The 16,379-nt window shown below is 33.7% G+C and overlaps 2 protein-coding genes across 3 annotated transcripts in view; both read right to left on the bottom strand.

The window, feature by feature from the left end:
- Positions 1-27: 27 nt before the first annotated feature.
- On the bottom strand, positions 28-10,016 carry LOC123717524 (solute carrier family 13 member 2-like). The gene is made up of 16 exons (XM_045673566.1): positions 9,950-10,016; positions 9,859-9,873; positions 9,641-9,776; positions 8,827-8,979; positions 7,640-7,764; positions 7,287-7,398; positions 6,784-6,874; positions 6,193-6,253; positions 5,619-5,741; positions 5,151-5,253; positions 4,184-4,299; positions 3,764-3,855; positions 3,113-3,208; positions 1,770-1,969; positions 1,044-1,199; positions 28-838 (listed from the first exon to the last, which is right to left on the bottom strand). The coding sequence occupies exons 1-16, from the start codon at positions 9,955-9,957 to the stop codon at positions 638-640; spliced, it is 1,788 nt and encodes a 595-aa protein (XP_045529522.1). The 5' UTR covers positions 9,958-10,016; the 3' UTR covers positions 28-637.
- Positions 10,017-10,246: 230 nt separating this feature from the next.
- The window catches only part of LOC123717488, an 88,733-nt gene continuing 82,600 nt past the window's right edge, over positions 10,247-16,379 (bottom strand). For both annotated transcript variants that reach the window (XM_045673493.1, XM_045673494.1), the window contains exons 4-6: positions 12,801-12,893; positions 11,528-11,668; positions 10,247-11,253 (exon numbers count right to left, since the gene is read on the bottom strand). In XM_045673493.1, the coding sequence (XP_045529449.1) occupies positions 10,475-11,253; positions 11,528-11,668; positions 12,801-12,893 (1,013 nt within the window). In that variant the 3' untranslated portion in view covers positions 10,247-10,474. The remainder of the gene's footprint in view (positions 11,254-11,527; positions 11,669-12,800; positions 12,894-16,379) is intronic.

The raw sequence follows: 16,379 nt of genomic DNA, 5'->3' as shown, positions 1-16,379 counted from the left end.
TGAAAATGATCTATACGGGTAATAACTTTATTAATTCAAAATTATATTTTCTACTTATAATCTTTATTACAATTAAAAGTTTAGACCAATAACAAATAGCACAAAGCGTTATAAAACTGTTATATTCCTAAATTAGTGTTTGATATATAAAACGTTGCAGTAAATTAAGTGAGCAGTTTAAGCAGCCTGAAGTCATAATGAACGCAAATATTTGTAAGATACATCACAGAAATAAGTAAATTCAATATAAATAAGCCTAGTTTTAATAATTGACAATAAGCTATTTTTCAAAGACTTAAACCAAATTTTGCTTGGAATAAATTCTCCATTACATTCTATATTTCTACAGTACCAAATTAATTTGCAGCGGCCAATTTGATTTATCCATAATCTGCTTTATACTTAGCTTTATCACAACCTATTTATCAATAAATAGTAAGCCATAACAAAAATTAACATTGCATCTAGACACTACTTTGCCTGTTGATAATGTCCAGAGTTTGCAATGTAACTCATTAGACGGAGTATAAGACGAAGTAAGAAAATAAAGTACTCTCCGAATAACACTAAATAAAATTATGACAGACAAGTATCGACAATCGGGCACAAATGTCAGACAGCCGGACAAGTCTTAAGACTAAGCCTCTGGTTCATCACCACCGCCACCTTCGTCTCCACCGCCACCAGCATCGCCTCCACCCGCGTCTGCGGCGCCTTCAGCCACAACTACTCCTTCGAAGCCTTCCGCGGTAGGCTGCCACACAATAGGTGCCCAAAAACAGGTTGCCACCCATAAGACTATGGTGCATATAATCAGTGTGCCGATAGAATACAATATCTGAAATTATTCATACTTATAATAATACAATTTCTGCACTGGCAGTACAGTAGAGATGTTCTTGATATGAATCTCAGTAAGGATATTTATTTATTTGTGTGGTTGTTTCATGTTACCACGTTAACTTAGTTATGGTCACAGAAGCTGTTCTCCTGCAGGTTAACTTAATATCACTAAAGACGAAAAAGTTTTAGTTAAAAGTTACCATCTTTTTTATCGGTACTTTTCCCGTATAGTGGCAAAAGTAGGCTGGTGTGTATAAAAACGGTAACATAAATCCAAAAGATGATCCCATTCCAGCAGCAAGTACTGCTGCGTATCTGTTCTGTTTCCATGGACTTTCATCTTCACCCTCGCCTCTCTAGAAAATTAGAATAGTATAATAACAAAATTTCAGACCTAAATACATTTTACGTTATTATCTTCTGCAAAATAATAATCCAACGCACACATGCTATTTTTAATTATTCTGCTTAAATTGCTATATTGTGTTTACAATTACAATTTTGTGTTAAGCAAAATCAATAGCTAAATACAACCAAGAGTTCTCTGTGTTCTTGTTTTAAAAATACAGATTATTCTTTCTGCCTGCGTCGATTACAAGTGCCAACTTAATTGGCCCCTTAAATTATAGATTAGTATTTTATTTGTTAAATAACCTTACTTCTACTTATCATTGATTTTTTTTGTTTTCTATTTTGTGTTGTATAAGTGCAAGCAAATTTGTAACAATTAATATTTCCGTGTAAAATAATACATAGCCCTTAATATAATACGTAATGATTGCAAATTACATTCAACAACTTTAACCGTCTCAGTATTATCTATTAATAATAACTAATATTACAAAATGTCACTAGTTGATCTTGAACTAAAATTAAAATATTAATTGAAACATGCTGAAAATTGTAATAACACTACAAATACGTACAATGCTCAAAATCAACGGCAAAAAAGAAACAAGCGCTCCGACTTCAGACATTATATTGGGACCTATAGCGGCAACCACTGCGATCAATGCCATTTGATTGTTCCAATATGCCTTAGAATCCATCAGCTTCTCATAAAAATTGAAACACTTCGGATAACCATTTGCGACTTTTATAGCCCGGGATAGAGCGACACCTGATCCTGTAAAGATTAAATAGTAATTTTAGAACCTATTGTAACTGTATTGGAAATAACAAGTTTAGGTTACTTTAGTGAATTAAATGACGAGTAAATTTATATACCTAGCTGTATGAGGTGAGTGTAATTGTGATAAGGCAAACATTGAGGTGATTCGAGCATAGTTTTAAAACTTACGACTTGCGTTATGCACAGTATTAATAATTAGTCTTCTGTTTATACAAAGAATGATCACAGGAACAGTAGCAAGCTGACCTATAAAGCCAATCCACTATTGGCTTGGCTTGGCCTTGCGCCACTGATAAAATTAAAAATTCTACCATGAATGACTCACATTCAACTATATTATACCTTCACACTTACTAGAAATTTCGTGTAGTTAAGGGACGACGCTGGAAATGTCTTTGGCATATAAAATTGGTTCTAGAGTTGCATTGTCATTAACACATCTCCATTACTTGTGCAGATGCTGTCCGGACACGGATGTTTCGGTAGTTATATGCACAGAGTTATAGGATGCGAGGGGGCTCTCACCTGCCACCACTGTGTCGGAGACAGCCGGGATGACGCCCTGCCTAATCTATGGGACTGCCCAGCATGGCAGGCGGAAAGGAGACCGTTGCCGGATGCACTCCAGGTCGAGGACGCAAGACTACTTAACGTAGTAAAAGCTTTATTGAGCGCGGGAAATGACGGCCCATAATTTTTTTTTTACAATTTCTGCGAGGCGGTCATGAAAATCAAAGAAGAGGCGGAGAGGACCAAGGAGCTTTGTCCCGAAGCCCATCCGTGACGGCGAAAGAAACCGCAGGCCCATCGCGTTAATGCGCGACACGCCCACTAAATCAGCGCCACCTAAAAAGTGCCAAAGCGGGACAGCAGGGGTCCATGCGTTTAAAAGAAGGGATGGTGACCCATCAAGTACTGAACCCAATCTTCCTAGCTATCTGTAAAAGCGTATGACCCGGTCTGTAAAGGATATCTGCTGTTACCGCATCCCGCCTAAGGCGATTGTTGTTGGCGCCTTGGGATTTTAGTGGGTATGTACAATAGCGAGTCCCACATAACCCTCCTGCTCCAAGCAGTCGCACCGCGGTTTGCGCAATGCATATCCCCAAGTATGAAAAAAAAATCTCCATTACTTACCCATTAGAATAATATATCCATAGTTTGTATTCTTGTCAACAAATCGCCAGAACATTAATGCGGAATCAGGCTTGAGTAAACCACATTCACTTTTTTCTGAAAATTTTAAAATTTATATGATTAATGATTTATATCATAACCTTGTGAGACGAATTTTATTAGGTTTGGCATTTTTAGTATTCTCGACAAGGGCAGCGCGAGCCGAATGTAATAGTTATTGTCTGTTTATCAAAAACACTACTTAATACACCAAAATCCTGATGTCCTTATTATTAGTATTAAAGCTTGTATTAATGAATCAATACAACAATTGGTTAGTTTACATTTTTTAATATGAGTATTAGTTGTAAGTATAAGTTCTAAAAAATTTGGTTAGATTTATTTTTCTTTTTAGTTTTTGGCCCTTTTTAGGGTAAAAGCCTCCTCTATTATTCAATTTCTCTTTGTCTTGAGCAACATTCATCCAGTTTAGTTCCCCGCTAGTTTTATAACGTCATCTGTCCATCTTTTCTTTTGTGGTCCTATACAGCTCTTTTCAGTAGGTCCTGTCCATTTTGTTATTTCATACCCCCATTTTGATATCTGCTGTCCTTAGTAGTGTGTTATTACTAAAATTAATGTTATACGAGTATTATAAACATATTTTCTTACTTTCAGCTAATAGTATTTTCATCCATCCACATGTCCTAGGAACAACGTGTATAAGCGTTAAGAAAATTGCAGCTACTGATGCATCCTTTACCCTGGAGATAAATTGACAGATTGATTGTTAGTTTTATCAGTCTTATTACACCTTAAATACGTAGTCATCGTACAAATTGTATTTAAAGGAAGATTATTTCTTTCATTGATATAGTGTTCTAGAACAGATACATACATATGTATGGCTATATAATATATAGTTTAACTATAGTTGTTATAAACTTAGTATTCTACAATATTTAATTACCTAAAATGGATATTTTTTTAGTGATGATTCATAGGAAAACATATTATTATATTGAATTCACACGATGCCGTTTTTATTATGAAGCAACAAAATATGATTAATTTATTTAAAAAAATATTTACATTGGTAGATTGTCGTTGTTCGGAAGAGTCCTATTCTTAGCCCACGAAGCTCCAGTCCATCTACTCCAACGGAACATAACAGCGATCAGATACAGTAAAGCAAACAATACCGTCATCTGTAAGATATTTAAAAATAATTAATATTAGTTTCCTGTATAGCAGGCAAGAAATGATCAGCGTAAAATTTATATTTTTTTTTCCTATAATAAAAAAAAGAGTGCGACTATACATGAATTATATCCAGCCTACAATGGCTAATAACTAATATTAGGTTGACTTAATTTTTGATATTACTAATAATAGCTTAATTATTAGTGCTCTATTATGTTTTGACATGTTCGCGTGTCCGAGATACCGCACTTGCACTTACAATCACTACACTAAGATTTTTAACTCAAAGGATTTAGTTCTCTGTAGGCGTCCTATTGCTATTAATTATTATATATCCGAATAATTGTTACCAATAGCCTACGTATTTCAGACGTGTTATATAAAACATGGAATCCTTTTGAAGTAAAATGTATTTTTTATTTATTATTAGGATTACTATACTCTAATTTTAGTTTTCAGACAGTTAACATTACCTCCGTATATTTATTTAAATTAAAACTAGTATTTGTGCGTAAAACATGGGAACTATGATATTTTAAGCAACAGTTACATAATAAACTGTGAACAATCAATACAGTGCATTATACAGTGATTAGTTAGTCGTGATCGACCCGTGAAAAAGGCTTATTATTATTATATTCTAATATGTCTCTAAAAATCAATAATGACTTCCATCTTAACTGTTTTTGATAGTACTTATCGTATAAACGTTTTTGTTTTTGGTAGCTTAGATTTTAAAGAAGGAGCGCCTTCCAAGATCCCCACACAAACATTTATAGATTAGATTACTATAATATACAGAGTATCATTAATATGAAGTATTGATTTTGCTTCTCTGTGAGTAATAGGTACGTACTTTTTCATGGCGTGTAGCTCTCTTCGGTAAGCTGCTTTTATTTTTTAATATTGAATTACGGAATTCTGTCATACTGCTCGCACTCATTGGTTTGCCAATCCGCCTAATAAGTATTTGCATCGGTTAAATTGATGTTAAAAAAATGTTATCAATAATTTGTATGATATATATTATAATATTGAAGTTAGATTACATATGACAATAAAGATTACACTCAGACTCTATACAGATATGATGCAAACACTCCTACGTCTGTTCAGTCTGACTGTATTTATGGTCATACGATTGTTCGGGACCCTATAATACTGAAGATATTTATGTAGCTTTCACTTGTTACGGAATTCTTGGTCTGGGCGTAGCGCCTGCTTCAATGCGCCATTTGCCTAACACAACTTAACGACTAAGAGTAGCTTGTCATCTTGTTTCAACAAAAAGTAAATGTAATCGAAGTAAAGTAATTTCACTTACCAATTAATTAATAGCATGTGATAGCATACGTTCAATATGAACATGAAAAAAGCAGTTGGAAAAGCAAACACGGTATACTGTAAATAGTTGAATATATCGGGAAACACTAATTTCTTATCCTGTCTGTAAAATAAATTGTTCTAGTTAATTTTACACGTGTTAGTTGGCCGAAAATATAAACGTGAATTCTCTATTCGTATTAGAAAAAAAGGGAGTGTCAAAAATATATATTGCTAAATCCACGTGTACACTATGTTTTACGCGTGGTTAAACCAAGGCAAACGAGAAAAAGTAGTAAAAATTCTTCAACTACTTAATTGTACAAGGCACACCCACAACACCAGGATTTCTATAGGCGCTTATTGTAGTTATAATTGCTGTCGAATGTGTTATAGTATTAAGATAAATATTATTTTTATAAAATTTATGTATTAACAGATTACGTAGACTGGTCGAATTTTACATTAACTATATGACTAAACGTTGATTGAAACATACAGGTTCGGATAACGACATATTGTGACTCATGCTTGAACAATATAAATCAAAATTACAATAAAAAATTGAATCTTACTCAGAGAACAGAGCACGCATAGCAACAATCGTATATGAGGAGTGAAGAATGGCTGTGCTTCCTGGAAAAAAAATGACAAATCACACAGACCTACTAGTTAAAATTTCCCATAGAATCAAAATAAATACTAAAACCAGTATAGTTTATTGACAGTTATAGAAAAACGAATCTCTATGTCCCTTAGGCTGGACTGATTTCGGTAATTCTTTTTTTGATGTGTTTGTTATTGCGAGGAGAAGTTCTAATGAAATAAAAAAATAAGAAACAGCGCGGCAAATTAGAAAATTTTAGAATACTTTACCACCATATTAAGTAATCATGACTTTTCTTACGATAGCAAATTATTTTTTCAGTGCATAGCGCATTTTTCACGTAACCTTATGGCGTTTGACATAACATTGGCAGAATGCGTGTTGCCATACATTGTCAAGAAGCAAAATGAGTCAGAGCTTTATTATATTGATATAATACATATAAAATAAATACAGTCGTTAATTGTTTTTAGCATTAATCTTGAAAATCCATGTTTTTCAAGATCTCATAAATCCAAGAGTAGCGGATACTAAAGCGTAATATTAATTATAATCATACCTATTGACGATGATGTTTGCACTGCATTAAGTACGATGTGCCTCATAACGTCATAGTTTGGCTCCGTAGCCCTGGATCGGGAGGTGTAGGACTGAAAATATCGTTAACAGGTATATAAAATTTAAATCAAATATTGCTTAATCCTAGTCCTATTGCTAAGAACTAAATCCTTAATCTAAAGTAATACAATTTTTTTAATAAAACACTAAAAAGCTAATCTTAAAGATATATAGCGATGCAATACAAAAGAAAAGGAGAAACAAGAGTTACACGAGTCACAATTAACCAGGGATAGGATAAGGTTAAGAAGTGTTTATACAGAAGAGTTTTAAAAGATGATAGAGAGGTTACAAACAAATTGATACAACAATAATTTGTGTTATTTACCACTGCAATATAATTTGATGTAAAACTATGAATTACTATTCCCTATCTAGTTCATATGGGTCAGACCGAAACCCTAGATCGTATGAAATTTTATTAAAAAAACGATCACAAAGTACCTGCAAATTAATGTACGCGGGTGTCAAGTACTGCGTTATCGCAGAAGATGCTATCAGTCGGTTGCTAAACATGGACATCACAAATGCAGCAACACTCGATTTGAACACGATTCTGAAATAATAAAAAAAAACGTTATTTATCCTTCAGGATTATAATTCGTTGTTTTATCCGTTTCTTTGATCGCTACTTTTAGAAAAACTAATATCGTAGTTAGCATGTTGAACTACAAATGTCTCATCTTCAAATCCTGGGTAGGGCTTGAAGATTTTGCATAGATTTGTGCACTATAAAATCCTCTGCAGAACGGGCCAGTCTTAATAGAGATTAAGCCCGGAATGTAAATCAAACTTACCGTTTTCCAGAGAACTGACAATTATCACCCGAACAGAGCAGCCATAACACGAAACGCCTGTCAAAACCTGACATATTCAGGAGAAGCAAAATCATTCCAGACAATATGAAAAGGCAGATACTATCCTGAAAACATTTGTCCATATATAACAAAAATTTTGAAAGTAGAAAATGAAACAATGTATTAGGGTAATTGTATGAAATACTAAAGTAAAATAAGTATATATAAAATAAGTTCTTCCAAAGGAAATACTTTGGAAAGATTACGTCACTTTTTTAGCCAAGCCACACTATTGGTTTATTTTTTGTAGGCTTACTCAACAACATAGCTATGATAGGCTGCGATTAGCATTTCTTAATAAGGCCCATCTGGTGCCATATTTACAATTGGTTTAACGAGTTTAAGCGTGGGCGTAGCAATCTCAATGATGATCCGCGTGAGGGACGTCCTTTAACAGCGACTACTGAAGATAACATCAGTGCTGTGCGACACATGATAGAGGAAGATAAGATTCGAGGATCGGCCAACTAAGGTAAAGAAAGGAAGGAGTCAAGGAGAAAGATGACTGCCTCATTCTTTGGTCGGAAGGGACATATCGCGACAGTTGTACTAGAAGATGGAAAGACTGCAGACCGGTATGTCAATCGCTGTTTGCCTGTTGTCTTGGAAAAAACATTTTCAGTGTTATCTAAGTATCAACCATTTTAAATAGTGCAGTCTCAGGAGTGATTTAGTTGAGGCCCGAATTAATCCGGTTTTTTTATGACACTTTACTAAACAGAATCTCTTTCTAACGTCCACTGTGGCTACTCGCAGTTCACTCGCAAAAAATAGTACATGCTTCCACGTTACCAGTTACACAGCCAACTAATCACATGCACTAATCAGCCGCTGTCCAGACTTGTTTTTTCCTAATTAATTAGTGAAATCACGAACCAAAGTGAATACAGGTCTTTAGCGGCTATGCGGAAAGGGAACCGGCGTATGCGAAATGTCGTAGGGAAATTTCGAACAATAAAATCTCCTTTTCTTTTACTATAGCAATTAAATACTTATATAGTAATAAGGTATAAAGTCAGTTTAGCGTTTACCCAGCGGTACTGTAAGATTATTTCCTTCAAATATTTGATGGAGACGTATTTTTAGCATTTGCATAGTACAAGACAATTATAGTAATATTTTCTTACATTGAAATAACTACTGCAGACATCAGGCGACGACATCACTCCAGCCATGGGTAAAATAAATAGGGGTATCAGACCGACTACGGGCACACTCACTGGCTGCCAGATTAAAAACCAGAACATCATAAACCACATACACATCACTGTTATATCGTTCTGTAAAAATAATATTTAAAATTAAATCAAAATTACTCGGAAAAATGTACGCGGAAAACTTCCTTCGCATTCTATAGAAGTCAGATGAAAAATAAAGTATTGTCGCAGGTTAATATAAAATATTTATTGAACTCAAATATTAAGTCAGTGAATCATAGACCGGGCGAAATGTATAGATTAATTATTTATGTAAGCACTTTTTTCCGCACACCACCAATTTGTGGCGTTGCTTTACGAACGAACGAATTTACGAACCAATTCGAATTAAAGTCTAAGTAGTGCTGCTTCTTAAAAGGCCGGCAGCACATTTGCAAGCAGTAGGAGGTAGTGAGAGTATCCATGGGCGGCGGTATCACATCAGTTAAGCCCGTTTGTTCCTTTTTAGATATTTGTGTTGTGAGCAGGTTTTTTAGGTTAACTATCAAGAACCAGTCAAGCGGATTGATGAAAAAAGTGAATCTGAAAGATTTTAATATTGGTTTCTTTATCCATTTATTTGGTCACTTGATAGCTAAACAACCTAAAGCCTCACAGATTAACGGTATTCACGGTAACAAACATACTATAAGCCTCAATTAGTTTTGACACGCTCATTTGTAAAGGATGACAAAATGTTTTAGTAAGTTTTACTATTTGTGATATCTATATTAAGATTTCTTACTTGTCCTTTCTGAGGCTGCCATGAACATGCAGCAATTGGAACTACAACACCAATTATACCCTTGTAGTGACGAGTACATAAGTTCTTTATACGTGGCAGTGGACCGATGACGGGCGTCCTTGGGTCTTTACGACTGCTACAAATAAAACAAAATGTAATAATTATGTCTATAGGTACAGTCATAATAAAACAAGTATTAAAATGTGACTGGTACTTACAATATAGACGTAAGCCTGAAAGAAAAAAATTGGTCTTAAAATATGAATTTGGTTAACGATTTAAATAATTCTATGAACATAAAATACTTACATCCCCATTATTAAAGAATTTGAATTATTGTTTTACTTTCATTTGCATGGACGTCCTTTAAGTTGTTGGAAGGAACTTCAAACAATTAATAATTAATTGCCAAAATTGAATCTCGAACGTCTTTAATAGGTCTTGGAAAAGGAGGTTATATTTATGTTTGCTATATGACCTTTTTGTTATATTTCTGTACTTTATCTTAGTTGTCTACATATAATACATTGCATGAAATTGTAATAAAAAGCAGATGCCAATAAGTATTCTCGTGTATAATATTTTATTAATCCATATTCATAATATTAATATGTACATTAAATATTTTAATAAAATCGCTAAATACCTAAATGGCAGTGTTTAGAGGAAATGTAACAATTAAAATTTTCATAACGCAAATCACTTATAACGTTTATAAATTCGAATGTCACTTCACGGCCAGTATTCCTGCTTTAGAATTTAAATTGGAATTGGAATTACCATCACTGTTCATTGATCGATATGCTTTTTAGGGAGGGCGCCCTTTCTCAAGAGTCAGACAGGCGTTGTTCTGCGGTAAGGATCAGTTCCAACAGCTCTGTCATGTCGAGGAGGCTTCTCCTCACCAGTTGCCCTTGCAACTCCAAATGTCACCAATTCTTCTTCTCGAGATGGAGGGGGCTCCACTGCAGTAGAGTCTAGGAACCTTCCACTAGCAACAGACGCTTGTGATTGAAAAATAGAAGCACTTCTTAAACCGCTCAAAGTGTTTGCGCTCTGTGGCACTTCTTTGAATTCCTCGAAGTAGTTGTCACAAGCTGTTGGGCGTGGAGCGGCTGGGAATCCATAAAGCGTAGAAGACGATAAATCCTTAAGAGACGCTGAACTGAGATTTATTCTTCTATTCTTGTGAATAGAACAATGTGGCACATCATCACCATCATAAACAAAGCGTCGACGCTCACGGGGTGTAGCTGCAGATGAGCCTGTCGGTGGGTAGGTGTCTCTTTTCATCATTCGCCTTTCTAATAGAGTTGTGTCTCTTTCTCTGAATTCTGTAAATGCATATTCCCTGTCCCAAGCCCGGCAGTCGGCTTTGGCCTTTTCTGATATCTCTGTTATCCAGTCTTTCTGATACCATTGAAGAAAAAGGAATATAGCTGATGTACCTGCTAATTCAGCAGCCACAAATCCACCTATATACAATCCAAAGGAGTAGCCATAACTGTAGGACATCCGTGGTGTATCGAAATAGGTCATATATCGTAGCTTATGACCTAGTTGAGACTTAAATACCGATATGTACATGACGATTCCAGTCAGCATAATAAGACCTGAAAGAGAAATATCCAATGTTAAAACAAACAATGAAAATATAAGGAAATTTTACTTGCATTTGTACGAGAAACTCTTCTCTTATAACGTTGATATCCATTTATGTTTGTATTTTACTGTTTGTAAATTAAGAATTATACAGTTTGGAGAGTTTCAAATTAGTACATCAAAAACGGCAATCTGTCGCAAAACCCAAATTTACTGAACTACACAAAATATAGAATATTTTACTATACAATATTTTCGCATCTCCCAGTATATGAAGATATTTACCAGAAATAATAAAAAGCACGCCAGCAATAAACGTGTAAAGTCTTCGACCTTTCACACAGTGTCCAAGTACGCAGCACAACGCACCAACAGCCTGTGTAAAGACCGCAAGCAACAATGGAGCAGCAGATCTTGTTACCACATCTGAAACAGTTTGATATCCTATGATGATAGGTAGAACTATCAAGATGCTGTGTTTTTAAATTTTAGTATGACGTCGTTGATTATACGTAATAATCAAAGACGTCAAGATCTATAATATAAAAATGAATCGCAAAATGTGTCAGTAAGCGCATAACTTTACAACGCCTGGACCAATTGTACCAATTCTTTTTTTTTAATGTTCGTTGAAGTCTGAGGTTGGTTTTTACGGCGAGAAAAATTCGAATAACCGGAATAATTTCTGGAAAAACCCTAAAAAAGCCCTTTTCTTTTTCCCATACAAATGTTTTGTAAATAAAATGTAGAGTCAACAAAAATGTGAGAGCTATGGATCATTAGTACTGATTTTTAATTTGGTTTTCCTTGCGATATTATTTCTTTTATTTTAGTTTCGGCATGCGACATAAAATGCATATGTTTTCACGTCATTACATCTGTCAAACAAACCGCGTTAAAAAAAGGATTTAATTTTTGAATTATTACTTAAATATCCCTATCTGAGCAAAATTATTTGAATACATACTAATAGGAAAATATATCAATGAGGCACACAATTTTCGTAATAATCTATTTTATTTTTCACTTTGTTTTCTTTAAGTATAAATTTTTCTAATAGCTCTAGTTTCAAAAGTTGTCTAGTCTATTATAGTTTATATAATTTCCCGCTTTTTTCTCTTAAACTATGTTATCAATTCATACAAAAAGTTGCTGTAATGATCTGTAATTATAAATTCAGTTATGAAATGTTTTGCAACCTGATAAAATGATATTATATAGGTGATCTATTTGACTTTAATTTACATTAAGCGGCATAGCACTTCTACCGGCTAAAAAACGTTTTACTTTTTTATTTATATAAAAGCCTAGAACGACCCATAGCTATTTTACGATAACACGTAACTAATGACGCGATTAATACTAATTCCTATCATATTATATGACCTAATAATTTGCTTAAACGCTCGGGAGTAAAAAAGTATGATTATAGTCAGCTTTATAATAGTTTTATTTTGCTTATCAATAATATAACTTTTGAAACTACAAAGATACGTAGTGAATAGAAGGTCAAGTTGTTATTAGAGGCATTTAGGTTGTATTAATATGGTCTACTTACAGGGTATGGCATTAGTAGAATCCATTGGATCGGGAACGTATTGAGACAGCGGAAAATATGGTATATCCAAACACCTATACACCGTCTTTCCAGCTGAAAACAATAATTATTTGAATTAGATAAACAATAAATTATTATATCTAAAAGTACACTTGTGATGTCTCGTTAAGTAAATTCAATGAGACAATTTAAAATGTATCAGTTTTGGTTGGTCCTGGTTACTCAACTGGGCTTTAGTTGCTAAGCTTTCTTATTCCCACAGGGGCATGGCATTTGCATTGGAGAACACATATTTTTTGTTCGTAAGTAAGAAGATGATGTTCTTCCATACCTTCCAAAATTTTATAAAAATTATCTGAATATTACTGAAATGTATACGACATTTAAAAATGTGAACTATATTTAGTACGCCTTCTGAATATATGCAATTCGAATACGAAAACGGAGGGTGAAACCTTGCAGTGTAATTGGACAAACTGATATAATATCATGGCGTTCTACATATGTTGGATAAGAGTTATCGTTAACCAATGTTTTTTTTTATATTCTAGGAGACAAACGGACAGGCTCATCTGATGTAAAGTAAATACCTTCGCCCAAGGAGACTCGCAAATGCGTTTCTGGATTTTTCAGAAATGGAACGTTCTTTATTGAAGGACCCTAAGACGAATTGGTTCGGAAATACTTTAGTGGACAGCCGGTTCCACATAGTGGTGGTGGTGGTGGTGCGCGGAATAAATTGCCTTAAGAAACGCTCAGCTGTGGAAAATATCTATACACATAGTTCGTCTTTAGTTATCATTAACCTTATATGTAAATGTCGTAAATAAAGATCGACAATAATGTGATCTTAGTTATCATAATGTAATTAAGCCATCGAATATATTATATATTAATATTACTTATACTTACAAAATAGATTAATTTATATCTAGGCTTGAAGCATTATATTTCATGACTTGCATTGAAAGGTTGTTGAAGCTACATTATCGTTGTGCGTTTGAACCCTGGCAGAGGCAGTGATTTTTTCTTTGTATTTTATCTTGTCAAAATGATAAAGTTAAGTGTTAATTGCAAATACCGTTTTTTTTAGAAGAGTTATAAAGAGAATAACATTTAAAATAACTTTATTAAAAAACTTTATTTTATGAAAATCGAAATAAAAAAAATGTTTATTATGTAATATAACATACATGTATCACTTATTCCACGTCATTAAATTTGAATCGGTGGACATCAAACAACAGTCGGTGTAGACCGAGAGAAATAGCCGGCGAAAAAAACTCTTGGCACTCTTTTAAAATAGCAAATTGTCATATAAAATGACTATGGCAATTAAAAATTTATTATTTATAAAACTTATTCAAATAATAAAAGTTATTAATTAGCTTTGTTTTTGGTAGCAGCCTTTTTGTGTCCGTTTATTTTATTCAATATTTACAACAATCCAATCCTCGGAATTTTATTACGTAGGAATACAAGCTTTCACATATAATAGATCTATTAGGCATTCGGGCTTTGACTTACACAACACAAATGGACTGAGATAATTGAAGAGTGGAAAGGAAATGGACCGGTCACGGTCGAAGTGACAGCAATGGCGGCGTCATTGGACTTCAAACGCAAAAGTGGGCCGAGTGTGGGCTGAGCACAATGCATTTCCGCACGGAAGGGCCATTGTATGACGCTGAAGGAAGCTTCCGCGACGTTTGTATGCAAAACTATTTGTAAATATTCAATTTCATATTTTCATTTATGTAGTTGTAAAATTTTAAATATTAACCGAAAATATATTGAAACTCGTTTTAAAAAGGGGCATTTCAAATTATAATATTTACTATTAGTTATAAATAGAACAACAATCTGTGAAGATGGCCATTTTACATCGCAAAATACACAAATTTCAAATTGCAATAATAACACGCTTATTAAAATATTAATTAAAAATTACATACTAGTATAAGCTTACAAATCACGAGCCTTAAAAACCCTTTTAATCGTTTTTAGATATTGTAAATTAATACAATTTTGATGTCAACCCGTGAGAATTAATTCAGTAAAGCACGCTAGAGAACTCCGTGTCAGTTTTATTAATATAAACGTTTAAATCAAATTTTTGTTTTGCTTTCAATTTTTCATCAACCTACGTAATACCTTCATAAAGCTATATAGAATTTAGTTATGTTTAGTATATTAATTCCTTTAAGGAAAATAAAATTCTCGGCCACTCTACCCTTAATTCGAGAACTGGTAGTAAATGTACATTTAGATCTTATTTTCTTAATTATTGACGTCCATAAGTGTACATACCAACATGAATAAATACAGTTGAAATAGATTTGAATGGTGTCATTCTGGACTGATGTGTCACGCTATGACCGAATTAGCGCGAAGATCCTCTGGTCAAACAAAAATAAAAATGCCTAAAACTTAAATACACTCAAGTAGATTGTAAGTATGTTTTCTTTTTAAATATTTTTTTTCAATTGGGACAGGACAGGACTAGAGTTTATTAAGAAAATAAAATAAAAAAGTAAGCAGTGGTGCTACAACGTCTTAAGGTCTGGACCTTAGACCTCAATCTTATTAGAGGCTCATATACTTGCCTATTGGCATGAGCCTCCTGTGCCTGACACACGCCGTCGACTTTTTCTGTGTAAAACATGTCAGTTTCCTCACGATGTTCACATTCACCGTTTGAGCGAATGTTAAATGCGCATACATAGAAAGAAAGTCCACTGGTGCAGAGCCGGGGATCGAACCTCAGGGATGCGAGCCACTATGCCAACACAGCTCTCTATTTATCAACTATTAAAAACGTTTAACCATTCTTTACTTTCTTTTTAATGATATACAAATTCTACATTTGTCGAATGCGTTGTATTATGACCTAAAAATTAAATGAATGTGAATAAAATTTAAATATTAAACAAGTTTTTAATGAGAAACTTCAAAGCGCATCTGTAAACAGTTAAAAATATGTAAATTATTATTTATATAATGTGAAAAGCGGACGTTAATTGCGGTTATGAATTCATACGTTTCTATATTGATATAAGTTTATCATACTACCTATTTACTTTTTGTTAAGAGTCAAGTATTTTTTATATTACTTTGTATCGACAACTACGCAGTTTTTAGGTATTAGCCAAAAAAACATTGATTAGAAAATCATTTATTTTGATAAGCGTGCCAATATAACACACTTTGAGTGTGGGACCTGCTGTACATTTGGCTACTCTTAAGAGTATAGAGATATTTTATGTTTAACGTGTGAATACAATTTGCGACCCGCGCTACAGATATCAAGTTAATTGCATCGAAATTGCATACAAAAACGTAGGGATCCAAATCGCTATAGGAAGTTACAGTGTCAACGCTATAGGGCGTTTATTTAATTCAGCCATCTGATTAGATAATTACCGAGGAACCGATACAGTGAAATGAGTTCGCTAATGAATACGATACCTGAAGGTTACATACGGTAAGTACTCGTAATTAGCTAATTATATACATTAATTATATCTCGTCAACCTGTAGCTTTTAAATTTATTTATTATGACTATAGTTTTTAGTTTA

The sequence above is a fragment of the Pieris brassicae genome, chromosome 12, assembly GCF_905147105.1.
Source record: "Pieris brassicae chromosome 12, ilPieBrab1.1, whole genome shotgun sequence".
NCBI lineage: Eukaryota > Metazoa > Arthropoda > Insecta > Lepidoptera > Pieridae > Pieris > Pieris brassicae.
Note: the sequence above shows the minus strand (reverse complement) of the source record. Positions and strands in the feature narration are given on the sequence as shown.